This window comes from Eleutherodactylus coqui, chromosome 3, assembly GCF_035609145.1.
Source record: "Eleutherodactylus coqui strain aEleCoq1 chromosome 3, aEleCoq1.hap1, whole genome shotgun sequence".
NCBI lineage: Eukaryota > Metazoa > Chordata > Amphibia > Anura > Eleutherodactylidae > Eleutherodactylus > Eleutherodactylus coqui.
This window is the reverse complement of record NC_089839.1, coordinates 272,127,715-272,145,067: the sequence shown is the minus strand read 5'-3', so window position 1 is coordinate 272,145,067 and position 17,353 is coordinate 272,127,715. Positions and strand designations below refer to the sequence as shown.

The 17,353-nt window shown below is 42.2% G+C and overlaps 1 protein-coding gene across 1 annotated transcript in view; it reads left to right on the top strand.

The window, feature by feature from the left end:
• The window catches only part of LOC136621736 (ADAMTS-like protein 2), a 62,128-nt gene that overhangs the window by 38,886 nt on the left and 5,889 nt on the right, over window positions 1-17,353 (top strand). The window contains exons 13-15 of the mRNA XM_066597422.1: window positions 835-1,048; window positions 1,798-1,953; window positions 6,423-6,567. Of these exons, the coding sequence (XP_066453519.1) occupies window positions 835-1,048; window positions 1,798-1,953; window positions 6,423-6,567 (515 nt within the window). The remainder of the gene's footprint in view (window positions 1-834; window positions 1,049-1,797; window positions 1,954-6,422; window positions 6,568-17,353) is intronic.

Below are 17,353 nucleotides of genomic sequence, written 5' to 3'. Positions count from 1 at the left end.
TTGGTATTGTTGTAAGCAAACCAACCCGCAGAAAAAAATGTATCATGTCATTTATGCTGCATGATTTAAAAAAATGTCGGAATTGATGCCTTTTTTTCTCCCTGCCATCCAAAAAAAGTTAAGAAAGGTTATACAATACATTATATTTATCCGAAAAAGGGTACCAATAAAAACTACCGCTCGGCACACAAAAAAACAAGTCCTCATAGGATCATGTTGACAGAAAAATAAAAAAATTATGGCTTTTGAAAGTGGAGATGAAAATCCCCCAAAAATCTTTGTGTCCAAAATAGGCAATGTCCATAAGGGGTTAATTCAGTTGGTAATGCATATCAATCTACTTTTGGCAACTTAGAAGTTCAAAAGGTTGAGGTGCAGTAGACTGATTTATTTCATTGTTCTGGCAGCTCGTATAATAATAGCCAAATCATGGAAACTTTCGCCAATCAATACTAAGCTGATTATATATAAACTTACTATTGTAGTTGGAAGAATAAAAAAATCTAGCAAATGCATCCCCTTGGATTACATAGCTCAGCTCATATAGATGAAATGTGGGTTGAGAGAGCTCAGTCAACCTTTCCTAACAACCCATCATCCCTCTGTTCCACTTCTCTTTTTCTGCCCTTTGTTCCATTTTCTTGTTTTTCTACTTTCTTCTTTCTTTACAGGATATCATCTTTGAGTTGCAACTCATTTCCATCTACAGTGGTGGAACTGCTCAGCTTCAAAACGAAGATGAACTTCGTTAACTTACTGTATTTAATGGACTTTATTTCTAACTACTGTGGTTGCTCCTAGACTTGCCTTACATCCCTTTTTTTTACCTTTGAGATGGGAGTCAAGTGGTTGGAGTGAGTGCACAAGAACCTGTGGTCAAGGAGTCCAAGTACGCTCAGTTCGTTGTTGGAAGATGCTTGCACCAGGGCTAGACAGTTCTGTGTATGATGAGCAATGTGAAGGTGCCCAGCTCGCAAGACCACCCCAGAAGAAAGTATGTAAGAATAAGCCATGTGGACCTCAGTGGGAGTTCTCAGACTGGTCGGAGGTACTTGACCTACCTTTAGACAATTCTATTGGTGATTGATTTTGAAATCTAATAAGACACACACAAAAATACTTAAATGGGTATCCCCATCTCATAAAGTGTTGGTATATTTTTAGGATATGCTATGACCTTCTGATCCATAGTGGTTCAACTCTAGGACCTCCACCAATCTTGAAGATGGAGAGTTCGGGGTGCTGATTCTACTGTACGGACCCTTCACTATTTTTCTTGCACACCCTTGTGGCCAGAGCGCTGCTGTGTAAGGAAAGGGCTGTAGAGCTCCTTCATTCTCAAAATCAGTAGGAGGCCCAAAGGTTGGACCCTAACCAACCATAAAGCAATTGTGATATGTGATATGCTTTTACTTTATGACATGGGAAAACCGCTATTATTTTTCAGCCAAGCCAGTGTCTTCATGCGGAGTTCTTAGACATCATTTCTTTCTTTTTTGGTTTTTAATACCACTAAGTTGTCGTGATTGGTGACCACAAAAGACACAGAAGACAAGCAGTATTGGGAACATTGTTTCCTATTGCTACTTTATCCTTCGCTCTGTAACTCATCCTTTTATTGTGTACTTCGTAAATTGCATCAATAATGATGCATCCGAAGGGCAGATAACAATGATCAATCTCACTTTTACAGAGCTAAAGACATAATTAATTCTCATTACAGTAAATATCTCTTGTGGGTTTTTCTTTCTAGACTCGCCATACCACAGACATAACATTACTTTCCCTATATTTCAGTGCTCTGCAGCCTGTGGAACTGAGGGAGCAATGAAGAGGGAAGTCAAGTGCTCAGCAGAATCTAGTCAGTGCGATGAAAGCATTAAGCCCCCAAGTGAGAAGTCATGCCTGGGCCCGCCTTGTGATCATCACTGGACATCAACAGAATGGAGGCCAGTGAGTGGTATTACATTACTGTGATATAGAATAGAGTATATTTGTATTTTTACATTAGTGTTTGCTTAAAGGGGCACTAACTTTTCAGACAACTTCTGATCAACTACTAACTTTTGTTATTCTCAACATTTCTGTAATATACTTGCATTAAAAAACGTGTTACTTTACTACTATAAATCATGTTTGAAGTGGCTGCCAATAGGAGTCTCCCTTCCAGTTTCTCTGCAATCCACTCTCTGTCATTAGGTACAGAGCTTCTGTAGTAACAAGGACACTGGGATGTTTTGATAATAACAAGAGAAGGGGCTATCTTCATAGGTAGCCTTTGTGCACTCACAGGTTGCTGTCTGACAGATCTGCAGTCACTGTGATAATGATCTCCACAGCCTCTACCTCTCCTGCTGTTACAGAATATGGGTGTGTGTCTGTGTGTGTGTGCACACATTACACATATATATTAGAGTGGGTTTACTCACCATTTAGCCAGAGTATTTCTAAATGCATGATCATTCTGGAAAAGCGGATGGGTGGGCATTCAGATAATGCCCCCTTGCTGATTGTTCCAAAGACACTGCAATGTAGCATGGGAAGTAAGGGCAAGAAAGTCAGGACAGTAAACTACTGGCAGAATGCTAGGTTTGCCACACGCATCCTCCCTAAAACTAGATTGTAAACAGACGAGCAATAGAAAAATTGGAGAAGATCACCTGAAAATCAGAACTTACAGACATAATAAAGGATGCAAACAGCAGCATATGAGCTGGTAAGGAGAACCTGGTGTATTTTAGAAAACTTGTTGAAAACTCAGGTACATTTTATGGTAAATGCATCCATGGTCTCTGTGGATTTCTAAAGTTATGAGTAAATAATTTTATATTCTCTCAAAGGAATATTCAAGGAATTACGTTGCAATTATAACCGGCTGTATAGTTTTATACTAATGGGTATCAAATAGAGATGAGCGAGCATACTCGCTAAGGGCAAGTACTCAAGTGAGCATTGCCCTTAGCGAGTACCTGCCCATTCGGAAGAAAAGATTTGGCTGCCGGCGCGGGGGAGAGGTGAGTTGCGGGAGTGAGCAGGAGGGAGCGGGGAGTGGGGGGGAGGGAGAGAGAGATCCCCTGTCGCTCTCCGCCCCGTGCCGGCAGCCGAATCTTTTCTTCCGAACGGGCAGGTACTCGCTAAGGGCAATGCTTGCTCGAGTAATTGCCCTTAGCGAGTATGCTCACTCATCTCTAGTATTAAACAATAGCACTTGTGTGTTTGCCTACTAGTTTCCTGATAGCTTTACTAAAATCTGCCCCAATTCTACTGAGTCAACTATGGCCAAATTGAACACCATTTCGGAAACACTTAATAACAACTCGGTAGCCATCGTAGAACTCCCTATCCTAGAAGTGCCAAGAATTCCTGAAGAAATACACTTCATTGAAGAATCCAAATTAGATAGATACATTTTTTCTGTTATCTTGCTCCCCATCGGTATCGCCAAACAAACCCCATTCCATTATTGCCATGGAGATAGAACTACAGCAGAACCTCTCTACTACAAAGACCACCTTTATCTTCTCCAATGTATATGTATTTCTCATCTGTATACAATTGCAAGCTGGTGCATACAACATGTATTTCTCAGATGTGTAAAGATTTAAGACCATGCATACAAAATCCTGACGAGGTGCTGTAATGTACTTACATAAGAATTAATCTCTGCCCTGCGAGCACCTGCTGGAGATGTACAGAAAGCAGGATTGGGGTCAGTAGCTCACATCTGGTGTTTTTTCTCCTCAATGCAAACATTTAAGGAAGGGATCAGGCCTCAAATTACACAAATCGGCCTCACTATCCCTCACAGCTCAGGTTCTACCTTAGCCCTACTGGCTCCAGAGGGTCCTTGCGCTTAACCCTTCCTCTCCCACCCCCCCCCATTACTGGCTCAGACCGAAGCTGACATCGGGAATGTTATTGGGGGCGCAGCTGGTGAGAGCCCCAACGTTGGAAATAACCTTCCCCCCTCTTGGGAGCTCACTCTCCCCTCACCCTCCCTCGTCCCCCCCCCCCTCACCCATCCTCTCTTAACCCTTCCCATTCCCCCTTTTGTCTTCCACAGTATGTTTTGTTTGAACAGGTCCTTGCAATAATTACTAGCCTCGGTTGAGACCTGATGATCCCCTCTTTCTCTTTTTTAACCCAAAGATACTGCACATGCCCCGCGGTAATGCCTAGATATAGCAGATTGTTAATGCATATGTTTATCCTTGTCTACAGTTCTACATATGTACGGTATGCTGTAAAATTCTCTTTTGTCTTTTATTGTGAAAATTTCAATAAAAATTGATTTAAAAAAAAAAAAATTACACAAATCTCCTCAAAATCTGCACATTAATTCTGATATGTGTTATAACACTTCAGTCTGCGCTGCCAAAAAGTCATCTACCCACACTACTTTTGAATGGAGCAAGCACTACTAATCCACAGACGTCACGGTCTCCTTTTACACAAATATGGTTTTAGATAATTTTGGTAGTGAAGAACTCCCGCTGTATCTTTCACTGTCTAATACCAACCTAAGGGCTTTTACCCACCAGCGTTTTTTTAACGTTGCGATATCGCTGCGTTTTTTTCACTGCCAATGTCAATGGGACTTTCTAATGTTAAAATCGCATCGCACAAAAATCGCAGAAAAGCAAACTTGCGATTTTTGTGCGATGCGATTTTAACATTAGAAAGTCCCATTGACATTTGCAGTAAAGAAACGCAGTTATATCGCAGCGTTAAAAAAACGCTAGTGGGTAAAAACCCTAAACCTGATATTTCCATTTCAGTCTGTGATATCACTATATCTTCTCGGTAGCATGCCTGCTGTCTTCTTGGGGGTCATTTTCAACTCCATTCTTTCCTACACTCCCTATATTCCATCACTTGCACGCTCATGTCACCTGTACCTCAAAAACATCTCCAGAATCTGCCCTTATTGTTGTCCTGATTCTTTCTCGGCTTGATTGCTGCAACTTGGTACTGATCAGTCTCCCATCACTAAGCTCTCCTTTCTACCCTGAATGCAGCAGGCTTTGTCTTTTTGGTAATGCTTTTGCCTTTCCCCGTCACTGCACTGGTTGCCCTTCCACTATAAGGTAAAGGTAAAGTCCCCTGGTGCAAGCACCAAGTTATGATTGACTCCTAGGGTGAGGTCACATCTTGACATTTTCTTGGCAGACTGTTTTTACCAGGTGGTTTGCTATTGCCTTCCCCAGTCATCCTTTCCCCCCCCCCCCCCAGCAAGTTGGGTACTCACTTTATTGACCTTAAATACATGGTAGGCTGAGTATGACTTGAGCAAGCTTACCTGAACCATGCGGGGATTGAACTCGCAACCTTCAGGTTGTGAGCGAGAGTTTCTGCTGCCTTAACACTCTGCTCCACACAAGGTTTAAACTCATCACTCTCATTCATTAAGCTTTCCAGAGTGCTGTGTCGCCTATATCTCCTCCTTCATCTCTGTCTGCCACCCAACATGTGTTCTCTGCTCCGCTATTGACCTTAAACTAATTGCCCTTTTAAACTAATGACCTGTGCTTTTATAGAGGAACGAACACCACTGAGTGAATGGAGACAGAGCGGGCCGGGGATCGTTCTGGCCGGCTGCCTGTCCCCAATTCACAGTAAACAGGCAGTCATTCATAAATGAACAACTGCCTGTTAACATTGGCTGATTTGTCGTTCAGTTTTATGAATTCAGAAACTGAATGAGGCATGAGAAGCAAATGAATTCTCGTTCGTCATACAGTTGTGCATGCTTTACACTGAATGACGATTGCTCAGATTCCTGTTGTATGAGGGAATCTGAATGATTTATTGGACCACGTAAGAGGATGCAAAGTTCCAACTTAATCCAAACTTCCCATTCCTGTTTCCAAGATTTGTCACCAGTTTTTTAGAATGCGCTACTGAGACAATCAGGTTACTTTGTAACACCCACAGTGTTAAGCCTGCCCTAAAAACACATCTTCTAGGGTGGCCTACTATACTCCCTAATCATCTCCATTTACCCGTCTTCTTCAATCCCCCTCAGAAGCGGACCCCTTCATCCCACTGCATCCCACACCCCCATTATTATTAGGGCTTAGACAAAAGAACTTGTTTGCGCACATTTTTACACGCTTGAAAGTCACGCCCGCAAAACGTGACAATGCCCACCCATTGGTTTCAATAGGTTCATATTCATGAGCATATTTCTCGCGTGAAATTCATGAGCGCGAGATAAAACAGGACTTGCCCTATCTTTCTGCATGCTACACAGAAAGCTGCCGTAGAAGCCTATGGCAAGTTAAAAAAAAATCAAGGGGGAAGGTATGACTCTGCAGACAACCCTTATTCATACACTAATACGCTCCGCTGCGCATGCATGCGTTTGTTAAAGCCCGTATGCTGGGATTAATGGAGATTGTATTTTTCTGCCTTTGTTACAGTGTAGTAAGACCTGCGGATCTGGATACCAGCTTAGAGAAGTGAAGTGTTATCAAGGGGAAGAACTGAGCCAGGGATGCGATCAGTCTACTAAACCAGAAAGTAGACAGGTCTGCAGTGTCAATCCATGCCCCACCGAGGCTCCTGGTAAGATAACTCATGCTGTACCTCCGTTATCTCTATATCATTACAAGCAGGTGCCTATTTCTATCTTACTATAACATGTTTTTTTTTTAATAATCAGTGAGGACTTTACCTCCCTTTGTATATCTGTTTTCGTAAATACTTGCATTTCTCATTAAATACTTTTGCTGTAGCACTCTTTCTTAGAACTGTTTATAGGGACATGCCTCACTGACGAAGGTAATAATAACATCCGGTTATCAATTTAGTCACACATTTCCAGGATGAGTAATAAAGGCACAGAGTAATGGAGTCTCGGTGCCTCTATTACTCATCCTGGAAATGTGTGACTAAATTGATAACCAGATGTTATTATTACCGTCGTCAGTGAGGCATGTCCTTATAAACAATGGCACTGTCTCATTTATTTTGAGCTGATTTCTCGTGCAGCCTGTTTAAACCGACAGATATATCATTGGCTCGTTCAGTGGAGAAATTGTTAAGAGGTGGTAGCAGGTGCTAGAGGGGCAGTCCTAATCTCTCACTTATGACCTGAAGGTTGTGGGTTCAATCCCTGCTTGGTTCAAGTAGCCGGCTCAAGGTTGACTCATCCTTCCGAATACCCAGCTTGGTGGGGGTAGTAAATAAAAACTACCTGAAAGCGCTGCGGAATAAGTTGGCGCTATACAAATAACAGTAATTATTTTTTATTTAAACCAAATGATAAGTGAGTGAGAAAAGGAATGATTTTAATGCCTACATAAGGTGAATGAAAAGCGAATGATTTATCGTTCGTCTGATTGTCAACTGTGTTTATACTTAACGATTATTATTCACTATTGCTCGTTTAAAACGATTTTTCTGAACAATCGTTTCGTGTAAAAGCGCCTTAGGGCTCCTTCACATCGGTGTATTTGCATATGCAAAATTTGAACTTGTAATAGGCAGAGAATTGATTTCAGTGGGTTCATTCACATTTCCTTTTTTGCGCATGCAAATTTCTCGAACGCGCAAAAAATAGAACATGCTCTATTTTGTGCACAGAGAAGTCAATGGGAGGTGCGCAAATGTGTAATATGCTGCACAATTCAGTCGAAAAAAGACCATATTTGCCCTCATTAGGCTAAATAGCCATTAAAATCCGGGCATGGTAGTGTCCCGTGTACAAAAACCCCTGTGTGCGCAAAAAGTACAGTACGATGCGCAGACATGTGTGCAAATCAACCTTGTTCGCAGCACAAATATGTTGCACCCACGTAAAGCCCCCTTAATATATGCCAACAGGGGAATGGGAACATCTTGCTGTGAATTTAATATGAATATATTATATTTAGAGATGAGCGAGTATACTCGCTAAAGGCAATTGCTCGAGCGAGCATTGCCTTTAGCGAGTATCTCCCCCACTTGAGATGAAAGGTTCGGGTGCCGGCGCGGGGGAGCGGTGAGTAGCGGCTGTCAGCAGGAGGGAGCGGGGGGGAGAGAGGGAGAGAGAGATCTCCCCTCCGTTCCGCCCCGCTCTCCCTTGCAGCTCCGTTCCCGCTGCCGGCACCCGAACCTGCAGTCTCGAGCGGGGAGATACTCGCTAAAGGCAATGCTCGCTCGAGCAATTGCCTTTAGCGAGTATACTCGCTCATCTATAATTATATTCATACAGTTCCAGGAGGAATAATAGAGGAAGGACACAATGAAGAGTGTTAAGAAAACCTGCTCTAGCATCAATATTTATTAATACAGACGTATGCTCGTTAATATAATCATAATTATTATAACATAATCCTTGTGGAATATATGCTAATGATATCCCCTGACTGAGTTATGCACTTTGGGGCAAAAAAGTGTCAAAGGGCGAGTAGAATGGTGTCTAAGCTGACCCCAGCCTCATGACGTAGTTCAAAACGAAGGCATTATGTTCTTTGTAAAAACTGTTAGTACTTTTATTTCATGTGATTCTGTACAGAACTCCGATAGGACTGGATGTTAAGAGGTTCCCAATGGCAATTCTCTACAACCCTCACTGCTGTGAGTACATGATGTAAGAACAGAGTTTGGCAGGACAGCAAAGAGAATGGGATCAAGACCTTTGTGGAATAGAACTCCGTGTTAACGTTTACACTGCTCAAACTATGTAAGATTAGAATAAATAAGGTCGAGTGAAAAAAAAAACCACCGCATGCTCTATTTTGGTGCGTGTTATACAATGCCATTGAAGTCAATGGACCTGCGTAAATATGCAGTGAATATGCAAAAAACCTACGTTTTACCTGCATATTTGCGCATCTAAACAATGGACCCTTCTACGTTTTTTTATGTGTAAATACACTGCATATTTACCCTCCCCAAAAAACATCAGGCTGAGATATATAAGGAATATGTGTATTTTGGTCACGCAAATATGCTGCATATTATGCAACCGAAATATGCATACACCCATGTAAATGAGTCATAAGTAGAGATGAGCGAGTGTACTTGCTAAAGGCAATTGCTCGAGCGAGCATTGCCCTTAGCGAGTACCTGCCCGCTCGAGACAAAAGGTTCGGGTGCCGGCGGCGGGCAGGGAGCTGCGGGGCGGAACGGAGGGGAGATCTCTCTCTCTCCCTCGCTCCCTCCTGCTGACAGCCGCTACTCACCGCTCCCCCGCGCCGGCACCTGAACCTTCTGTCTCGAGCGGGCAGGTACTCGCTAAGGGCAATGCTCGCTCGAGCAATTGCCTTTAGCGAGTATACTCGCTCATCTCTAGTCATAAGTTATGATACTGTTGGGGAAGGTGAAGGGGAGCCCGGTGATGTATTCTGTACCACTCCCTGCACTGTCAGGACAAATACACATTAGGTTGAATTTCTCCCCTTATACATGAAAAACCGGCGAAGGGGAAGAAATCCCCCTAGTTCAGGACCAACTACACTCCATGCCGGTGAGCGTAGTGGCGTCTATGTTCGTCTGAAACTGCCCTCACCCGTTGAAGATTGTATTGTCCAAGCAAATCTGACTGCTTTTAGATTGCTGTGCTTTACTCTACCATAGACTTGTATGGACATGGGTGTATTTTGCTGTACTTTTTGTGCCCGCATGGCATGTTCATTTGCGCAAGGCAAACAAAGACCCACCTCTTGAAATGGCCCATTCATCTAATGAGTCGCAGATGTGTTTTGTTTTTTTATATCGCGGAGCTACGCGCATCTCCTTGTGTATTGTGAAAACATTTGCACACCCCCTGTCGATTTTTATGGGTATCTTTGGTGGGCAAATCCGCACAAAAATAGAACATGCTCTATTTTTTTTTGCGTGACCAAAATGCGCGTGTAAAATATGGAAATGTGAATGAACCCAATGAAATCAATGGATTCTATTCTCTACACATTGCACGCAAATAGGCCCGTTTGAAGCCAGCCTAAGTTAGATTATGGTGCTGCAGATAGCTGACCGGTGTCCTTCAACTCTCTGCTGTGACTTTCCGTCTTCGAGTTCTGTTTAAATCGCCAAAAATTGTGTTCAGACTGAACCCCCGAACAGAACTGTTGAGTTTAATTAGTCAAATGGAGACGAAAGTTGCACATTTTGTTTTCTGTTTAACGTGATTTCCATTTGTCTCCGTTGTTGTGGAGGACAGAATAGCGTTCCACCTGATGAGAGTTGTGTATACAGGTACACCCACACACAACTGGAAGGAGCACAGTACAAGTAAACAGATTTGATTGCTTTACGTCACACATTAGTGGAAAGTAAACAGTTGTTACTGATCATGAACGTGGCCATCTAAACATATCGACATGACAGATCCCAGAAGAGATAAAACACATCAGTTTCATGGCGGTAATCTCACAAACTTGTCTTCAGGCAAACTGATAGAGCCATGTTCTGTTCCGTGCGGCCTCACCCAGGCTCATCGCAGTCCTCATTCATCCCACTCGCCATCCTATCCCATCCATACCAAACCTCTAAATCTGTAAACTGTGAAGTCCTTTACACCTTACTTGTAGATGTCCTGACATTTTTTAAGAAAAATCTTAAAGCAACCCTTTGGTTTCGGGAAACAATTCTGTCCTGGGGCTGAAGAAGGCATGGGCTATAACTAGAGATGAGCGAACGTACTCGGTTCGGGTGTTTTTGCACTCGAGCACCGCTTTTTCCGAGTAACTGACTACTCGGACGAAAAGATTCGGGGGGCGCCGGGGGTGAGCGGGGGGTTGCAGAGAGGAGTGGGGGGGGGGGGGGAGAGAAAGAGAGAGCTCCCCCCTGTTCCCCACTGCTACCCCCCACTCCACCATGCTGCCCCCCGCCCCCCGAATCTTTTCGTCCGAGTAGTCAGTTACTCGGAAAAAGTGGTGCTCGAGTGCAAAAACACCCGAACCGAGTACGTTCGCTCATCTCTAGTTATAATACCTGCAGTTGATCTCTGCCACCCCTCTGTTCTGTTGGTCCTGGCTCTTGTTTTCGGCCATCCAGGATGACCAATGTAATCATTACACTATCTAATTTCCAGAATGCATTTGTAGTGTTAGACTACCAATGCACTATACCTTCTATCTAATTGACCAGGGTTGCTCATGTGATTAGTGCTGACCAATCAGAGAGCAGTGCACAAAAAATTGTGGTGGGCATTTTGGACAGCTGAAAACAGGACCGAAACCAGCAGATCAGAGGGACAGCAGAGACATTCCATTGCAGGCAATATGCGCACCTTCTCCCCTATCCTCACCCTCCATTTCAGACAGAATTTTGTCCCAAAATGGGAGGGTCTCTTTAAGGGCCTTTTAGGCAGACCATTTTATCAGGTGCAAAGGTTTACCCAAATGTTCGATTGCCCAATAATGAACTCATCTAAATCTGCCGCTGATCACTTGACAGACATTCGTCCATTGGGTGATCGCATCTCTTATGCATCACAAAGAATCATTGTTCACAGCACATTGCCCCATATACCCTTAATATGGATGAATGATTATATTCACAATTGTTCATCCCTTAATAGATTTCGATTAAGTCCATGTGAAGAGCAGGTAGATTAGCGATAATCTCAAAGATCGGCACTATATTGGATAATGTAAAAGAACCCTTAAGCATCATGTCCATCAGCAGAGCTGTGTGTACAGAGCTGTAAAGTGTAGTATGATGCCTTACATAAAGTGTATTTTCACTTTTGTCACCATTGTATAGGGCAGGGACAGTATATAGACAGTATATGATCCTCTTCCTCTCCAATAGCTCATCACAGAGCACCCCCTATTGTCTCTTTAACAATTGAATAGTAATTTTAAGTTATGAAATAAATTAGCTCAGTTCCCTACAAACTATTTTAAGGTGTTAGCCGCCCCCCTTACCTACTAGGCCCATGCAGCTGTACAGGTCACACATATGGTATATGGTTGGCTCATATTTTACTTTTAGGACTTATTAGTCAGATTGTAACATTGTGCAAACAAATGTAGTACTTATAGCCAGTGTTAATCATGAGCTGTTGTTAGTGGGGAGAGGTTGGCGTGGCCCATCTCTTTGAATCAAGAGCTCTGTTCCGAGCAAGACTTTAAAGCTTTCTGCGTTTCAGAATAAAACAACCACTAGGCTAGCAGACATTTCTTGAACATCCACTTGGGCAGCAGACATCTCTTAGACATCCACTTGGGCAGCAGACATCTCTTAGACATCCACTTGGGCAGCAGACATCTCTTAGACATCCACTTGGGCAGCAGACATCTCTTAGACATCCACTTGGGCAGCAGACATCTCTTGGACATCCACTTGGACAGCAGGCATCTCTTAGACATCCACTTGGGCAGCAGACATCTCTTAGACATCCACTTGGGCAGCAGACATCTCTTGGACATCCACTTGGGCAGCAGGCATCTCTTGGACATCCACTTGGGCAGCAGACATCCCTTAGACATCCACTTGGACAGCAGGCATCTCTTGGACATCCACCTGGGCAGCATGAACCTGGTGACAGATTCCCTTTAAGACACAGTAGTGAATATTACCCAATTACTATACACACCCTATTGGTAGCACTACACATTTCTGTAATTGTCAGTGTTACAATAGCATATGACTGAAGTACTCATTGTTCATCCCAAGGAATAAGAAATATTCATTGTCTTATGCCATAAATTAGAATGATGCTTAATCGAATCATGACCGTAGCTGCCTTCTATGTCCGCCAACATAGTCTTGTTAATATGTATCCTAAACCAGAAGAGGATGGACCACCAGTCAGCATTGAGCACTTGATGTCACTTTCTATAATCCCAGCATGATGCCTCCCTTCCCTGCTGATCTGCAGTGTCTGATCTCCCCAGTAGTTCAGACTACAACTAACTTTTTGAATAGCTGCCAACATTCGCCTCCACATTTTAACCTATCAGTCTAATTATCTGAATTTTCCCACACTCTCAAAGTCACCCAGAATATTGTGTCTCTAACATTTATACATCACATTGCTCTTGGGATTGTAATTTCTAGCTTTGCTCTGATATACTTGCTACTACCTCGCTACAATATGGAGATTTAACTAGTGAAGATTATTTATCTAATTGCAAAAACTTTTACTGTCTCTGAAACTAATTTGGATGGGTTTCATTGGTGAATTCAGGGTCTGTTTTCTGCAGTATCCATTCATAAGTGAGTGGAACTAGAAGGCTTCCCTAGTCTTTCAGAAACATTAATGTACTGTACCTCCGACTATAAACACATTTCCATAAAACAAAAGTAAAAGTGACGATAAGATACTTTGTAATACCATAGAAGTCTACCATATATGTGTGTTTTCAGTTTAACTAAGAGCTTGCCCATAGAAGTCTATGGAGAGAGGTTGGGGGGGGAGTTGCTGAAGAGTGAAAGAGAGCCACAGACATACATAGATGCTACTGGCTTTAGCAAGTGTTTTCCTGTCTTATCCTAGTGCTAGAATCGCATCAGCACTGTTCATTACTGCTGTATAATGACTTCCTACGCTGCTTCCGGGAGAGAGAATAGAGGAGCATGATCTCCCCTGTATGCTGTGTATAGCAGCTAGTCTCCTCTCCCCACCTCTTTCCATAGACTTCTATGGGCAAGCTCTTAGTTAAACTGAAAACACACATATATATATATCCAGGTAATAAATTATTTTGACAGAACAGCAGTTCAGTCAATCACTCTGCTTTAAACTCTGTAAAGCGGCAAACTTAAGTTTGTGCACAGTTGGATTGTGCCTCTGCGAGACAACCTATTTTCCTGTAAAAGGAATTCATGAGATGCAGTGAAATATTGAAGATAAACTCATATACACACTGTTTCCAAGAAAATTTTAATCCTCAAATCTGAGCTCTTCTGTTTAAAATTAGAAGATCTTGAAACGTTACAAGACAATTGGTGCTCTTTACTTTTGTACCATATAAATGTTAATTAGCGTTTGCAGGCAGAGTGCTTCCGTATATAGCAGTAAGCATATACACAATAGTGGTGCCGACCCCAGGAGATGTTGGGTGAGAATGCCTGTTTGAGTATACCTTTAGTGATGTCCTATCAGATGCCGGTCAGTTTATTTTGGACAATTAAAAATTAATTTAAATAAAATTAAAAATCTCCAACTGAAACAAATAAAAAAAGTAAAAATATCTAATAAAGGTCAATAAAGTTTAAGAATCCAACTTTCAGGATCCCCACAGATCAGCAAAGTGATGGAACCCCTTCATTGTTTACACAGGCACATCAGCTTGTCCACATTGGTGGCTGTAATTGGTACTGCAGCTCATACTGTACACTTGAATGGAAGAAGCCACCAGACATTGCTGCTCAATTGGATGAGTCACTGTGCCTTTGTAGATAATGAAGGAGTAGCAGCAGGAGCACCGCTGCCCCTTGATGTGCTGATCGGCAAAGGTTGAACCTCAACCAGTCAAACATTTAAGACCCACTGTAAATATATGGCATCAGTGTTAAAGCCCCAAATAATCAATTTAATATGTGAAAAGTAGAATAAAAGAAAACAATTAAGGAGTTGTAGTTTTTCAGCATTCTGCCTAAATAACATTACTCCCCCCCCCCCCCAGTGTTATGACAAACTCGGTTTGTTCTGCAGGAAAAGGACTTTACAGTTTTGACAAACTGAGCTCATTCTATTTAAGAGCCTAGAGATATGGACATACTCTTGTCTTAAAAAGTGTTTTTCTACCTTACACAAAGCCCTAAATTTTGAGAAAAAAAAAACCTACACATAATTGGTATCACCCCAATCAGAAAATGCAAAAATAGCATTAGTTTTCCATTCATTTCGATTCAGCAAAACAGGAATGATAAAGTAATCAAAAGTTGTATGCACCCCAGAATGGCATCAATAAAAACTAAAGTTGACCCACAGAAAACAAGCCCTCACACAGCTCTGTCAACAGAAAAATAAAAATGTTCTGCTCCTGGAATGTGGCACCAGAAAAAGGATTTTTGTAAAAAAAAAGTGTAAAAGTGGTAAAACCTCTATAAATTTGGTATTGTCATAATCATACTGACCCGCAGAATAAAGGCATCAAGATTTATAACATATAATGAACTCTATAAAAATAAGTCCCCCAAAACAATGGTGAAATAGCTTTTTTTTCCATGGTCCCGCACCAAAAAAATGAATAAAAGTTATTGAATACATTATATGTACCCTAAATTGATTCCTATAAAAACTTAAACTCATCCCGCACAATGCGAGTACTGACAACTAGAACACAAAAGGGTACAGGACTTACTGCTTCCTAAGGCTAGAATTACTTATGTCACTAATGCGTTAAAATTGTACTTAAGGTAACTATGTTCTCTGCTAAATACACTCATCGTAAAAAAACAAATCCATCACCTGGAAGTTGTCGGAATCGAGTGAAACTTTCTATGTGGGATTTTAACATTGATATAAGTAAGTGATTATAATACCAGAGCAAAAATATAATTTATTGTGGAAAACTGAACACTTGATGGGAGGCTCTACTACCCTGTTGTACCGCCTCTAGCTTGTATACAAGATGTGATACAAGGGCATGGAGGCTCTAGTACCCTCTTCTACCACCTCTAGCTTGGATACAAGATGTGATATGGGGGCATGGAGGCTCTAGAACTCTCTTCTACCACCTCTAGCTTGGATACAAGATATGATACGGGCAGGCATGGAGGCTCTAGTACCTTGTTGTACCACCTCTAGCTTGGATGTAAGATGTGATACGAGTGGGCATGGAGGCTCTAGTACCCTGTTGTACCTCGTCTAGCTTGGATATAAGATGTGATACGAGTGGGCATGGAGGCTCTAGTACCCTGTTGTACTGCCTCTAGCTTGTATATAAGATGTGATGCAGGCAGGCATGGAGGCTCTAGTACCCTGTTGTACCGCCTCTACCTTGGATACAAGATGTGATATGGGCAGGCAAAGAGGCTCTAGTATCCTGTTGTACTGCCTCTAGCTTGGATGCAAGATGTGATATGGTCAGGCATGAAGGCATACAGGTTTTATATGGCGTCCTGTGGCATATCGCTCCACATTTGCTGTAACTGAGCCTTTAGACTGGGCAAACCTGTAAGCTGTCAAAGTTGGTGTACCAGATGGTCTCATACATGTTCTATTGGTGATAAACCTGGTGACTGGGAAGCCACAGAAGCGTAGCAATGTTGTGGAGGCATTACTGTGATACTCTTGTGTGTGCGACTGAGTATTATCCTGCTGGAAAATGCCTCTTGGAAGCCCTGCCACGAGAGACAAAACATGTGGCTGCAGGATGCCCTGAACATATTCCTGAGACATGTCTAGTGGTCAACAAGCTCTAAGCAAGCGGAAGAAGAGCTCACTACACACAAGGAGCCTTTGAGAGCCTTTTAAAATGCCAACAGTGGAACCACTTTAAGGGCCTCAGGTGACAAGACTGTTCATATAATAACATGACAACTCTAATCATTTCTATATCTGCCTAAGATGGAACTGCATGCTGAGTTTTGAAGCAAAATGACAACTCCTTCTAGGGGTGCGATTTTTTTTTTGACAATGAGTGTATACTAGAGATGAGCGAGTAGTGCCTTATGCGAGTACCTGCCTGCTCGTCTCTAAAGATTCAGGTGCCGGCGGGGAAAAGCGGTAAGTTGCAGGAGTGAGCAGGGAGGAGTGGGGGGGGGGAGTAAGTGAGAGCGAGATCTCCCCTCTCTCCCCCGCCGCTCCCCGCCGACACCTGAATCTTTAGAGACGAGCGGGTAGGTACTTGCATAAGGCACTACTCGCTCATCTCTAGTGTATACTTATATACACACACAGATGTTGATGCACTTTGGTTGAGAAAGGAGCTACCTGCTCTGAAACGTGTCCCTGTGACAGTAATAAACTTATGACTTATTCTTAATCTCAAGTGGACAATGGATTGACCATTCCTTATCCAGTGGGGTGCATCACTATCTATGTGTGCGTATCCATAACTGTAGTTCTTACTGGGGTCTCTTCCTGGTGATTCCGTCAGACCCTAGTTTTTGATTTCAGCCTTTTGGTTGTTTGCCCAACCTCACGAGGTGAGTATATTTCTTTTTTCAAAAATTGACTATTATTGAGATTTTACTCATGGAAGTGCTCTGCCTTTTATTTTTGTAAATATATTTATACGAGACAGAAATTCTTAATCTATCGTAAAAAAAATACACTTTTGGGAGGGTTTTTCCAAATTTAATGTGACTGTTGGGGGTTAATGTAATTTAAATATTAAATCATGTAATCTAAAATGGTCAGCATAGTAATTACAACTCATTCCACATAAAAATCTTAGACATTTTTCCTATGTCATGTAATGATAAAGCCACCAGAATGCAAAGAAGCAAAAATTAAAAAATT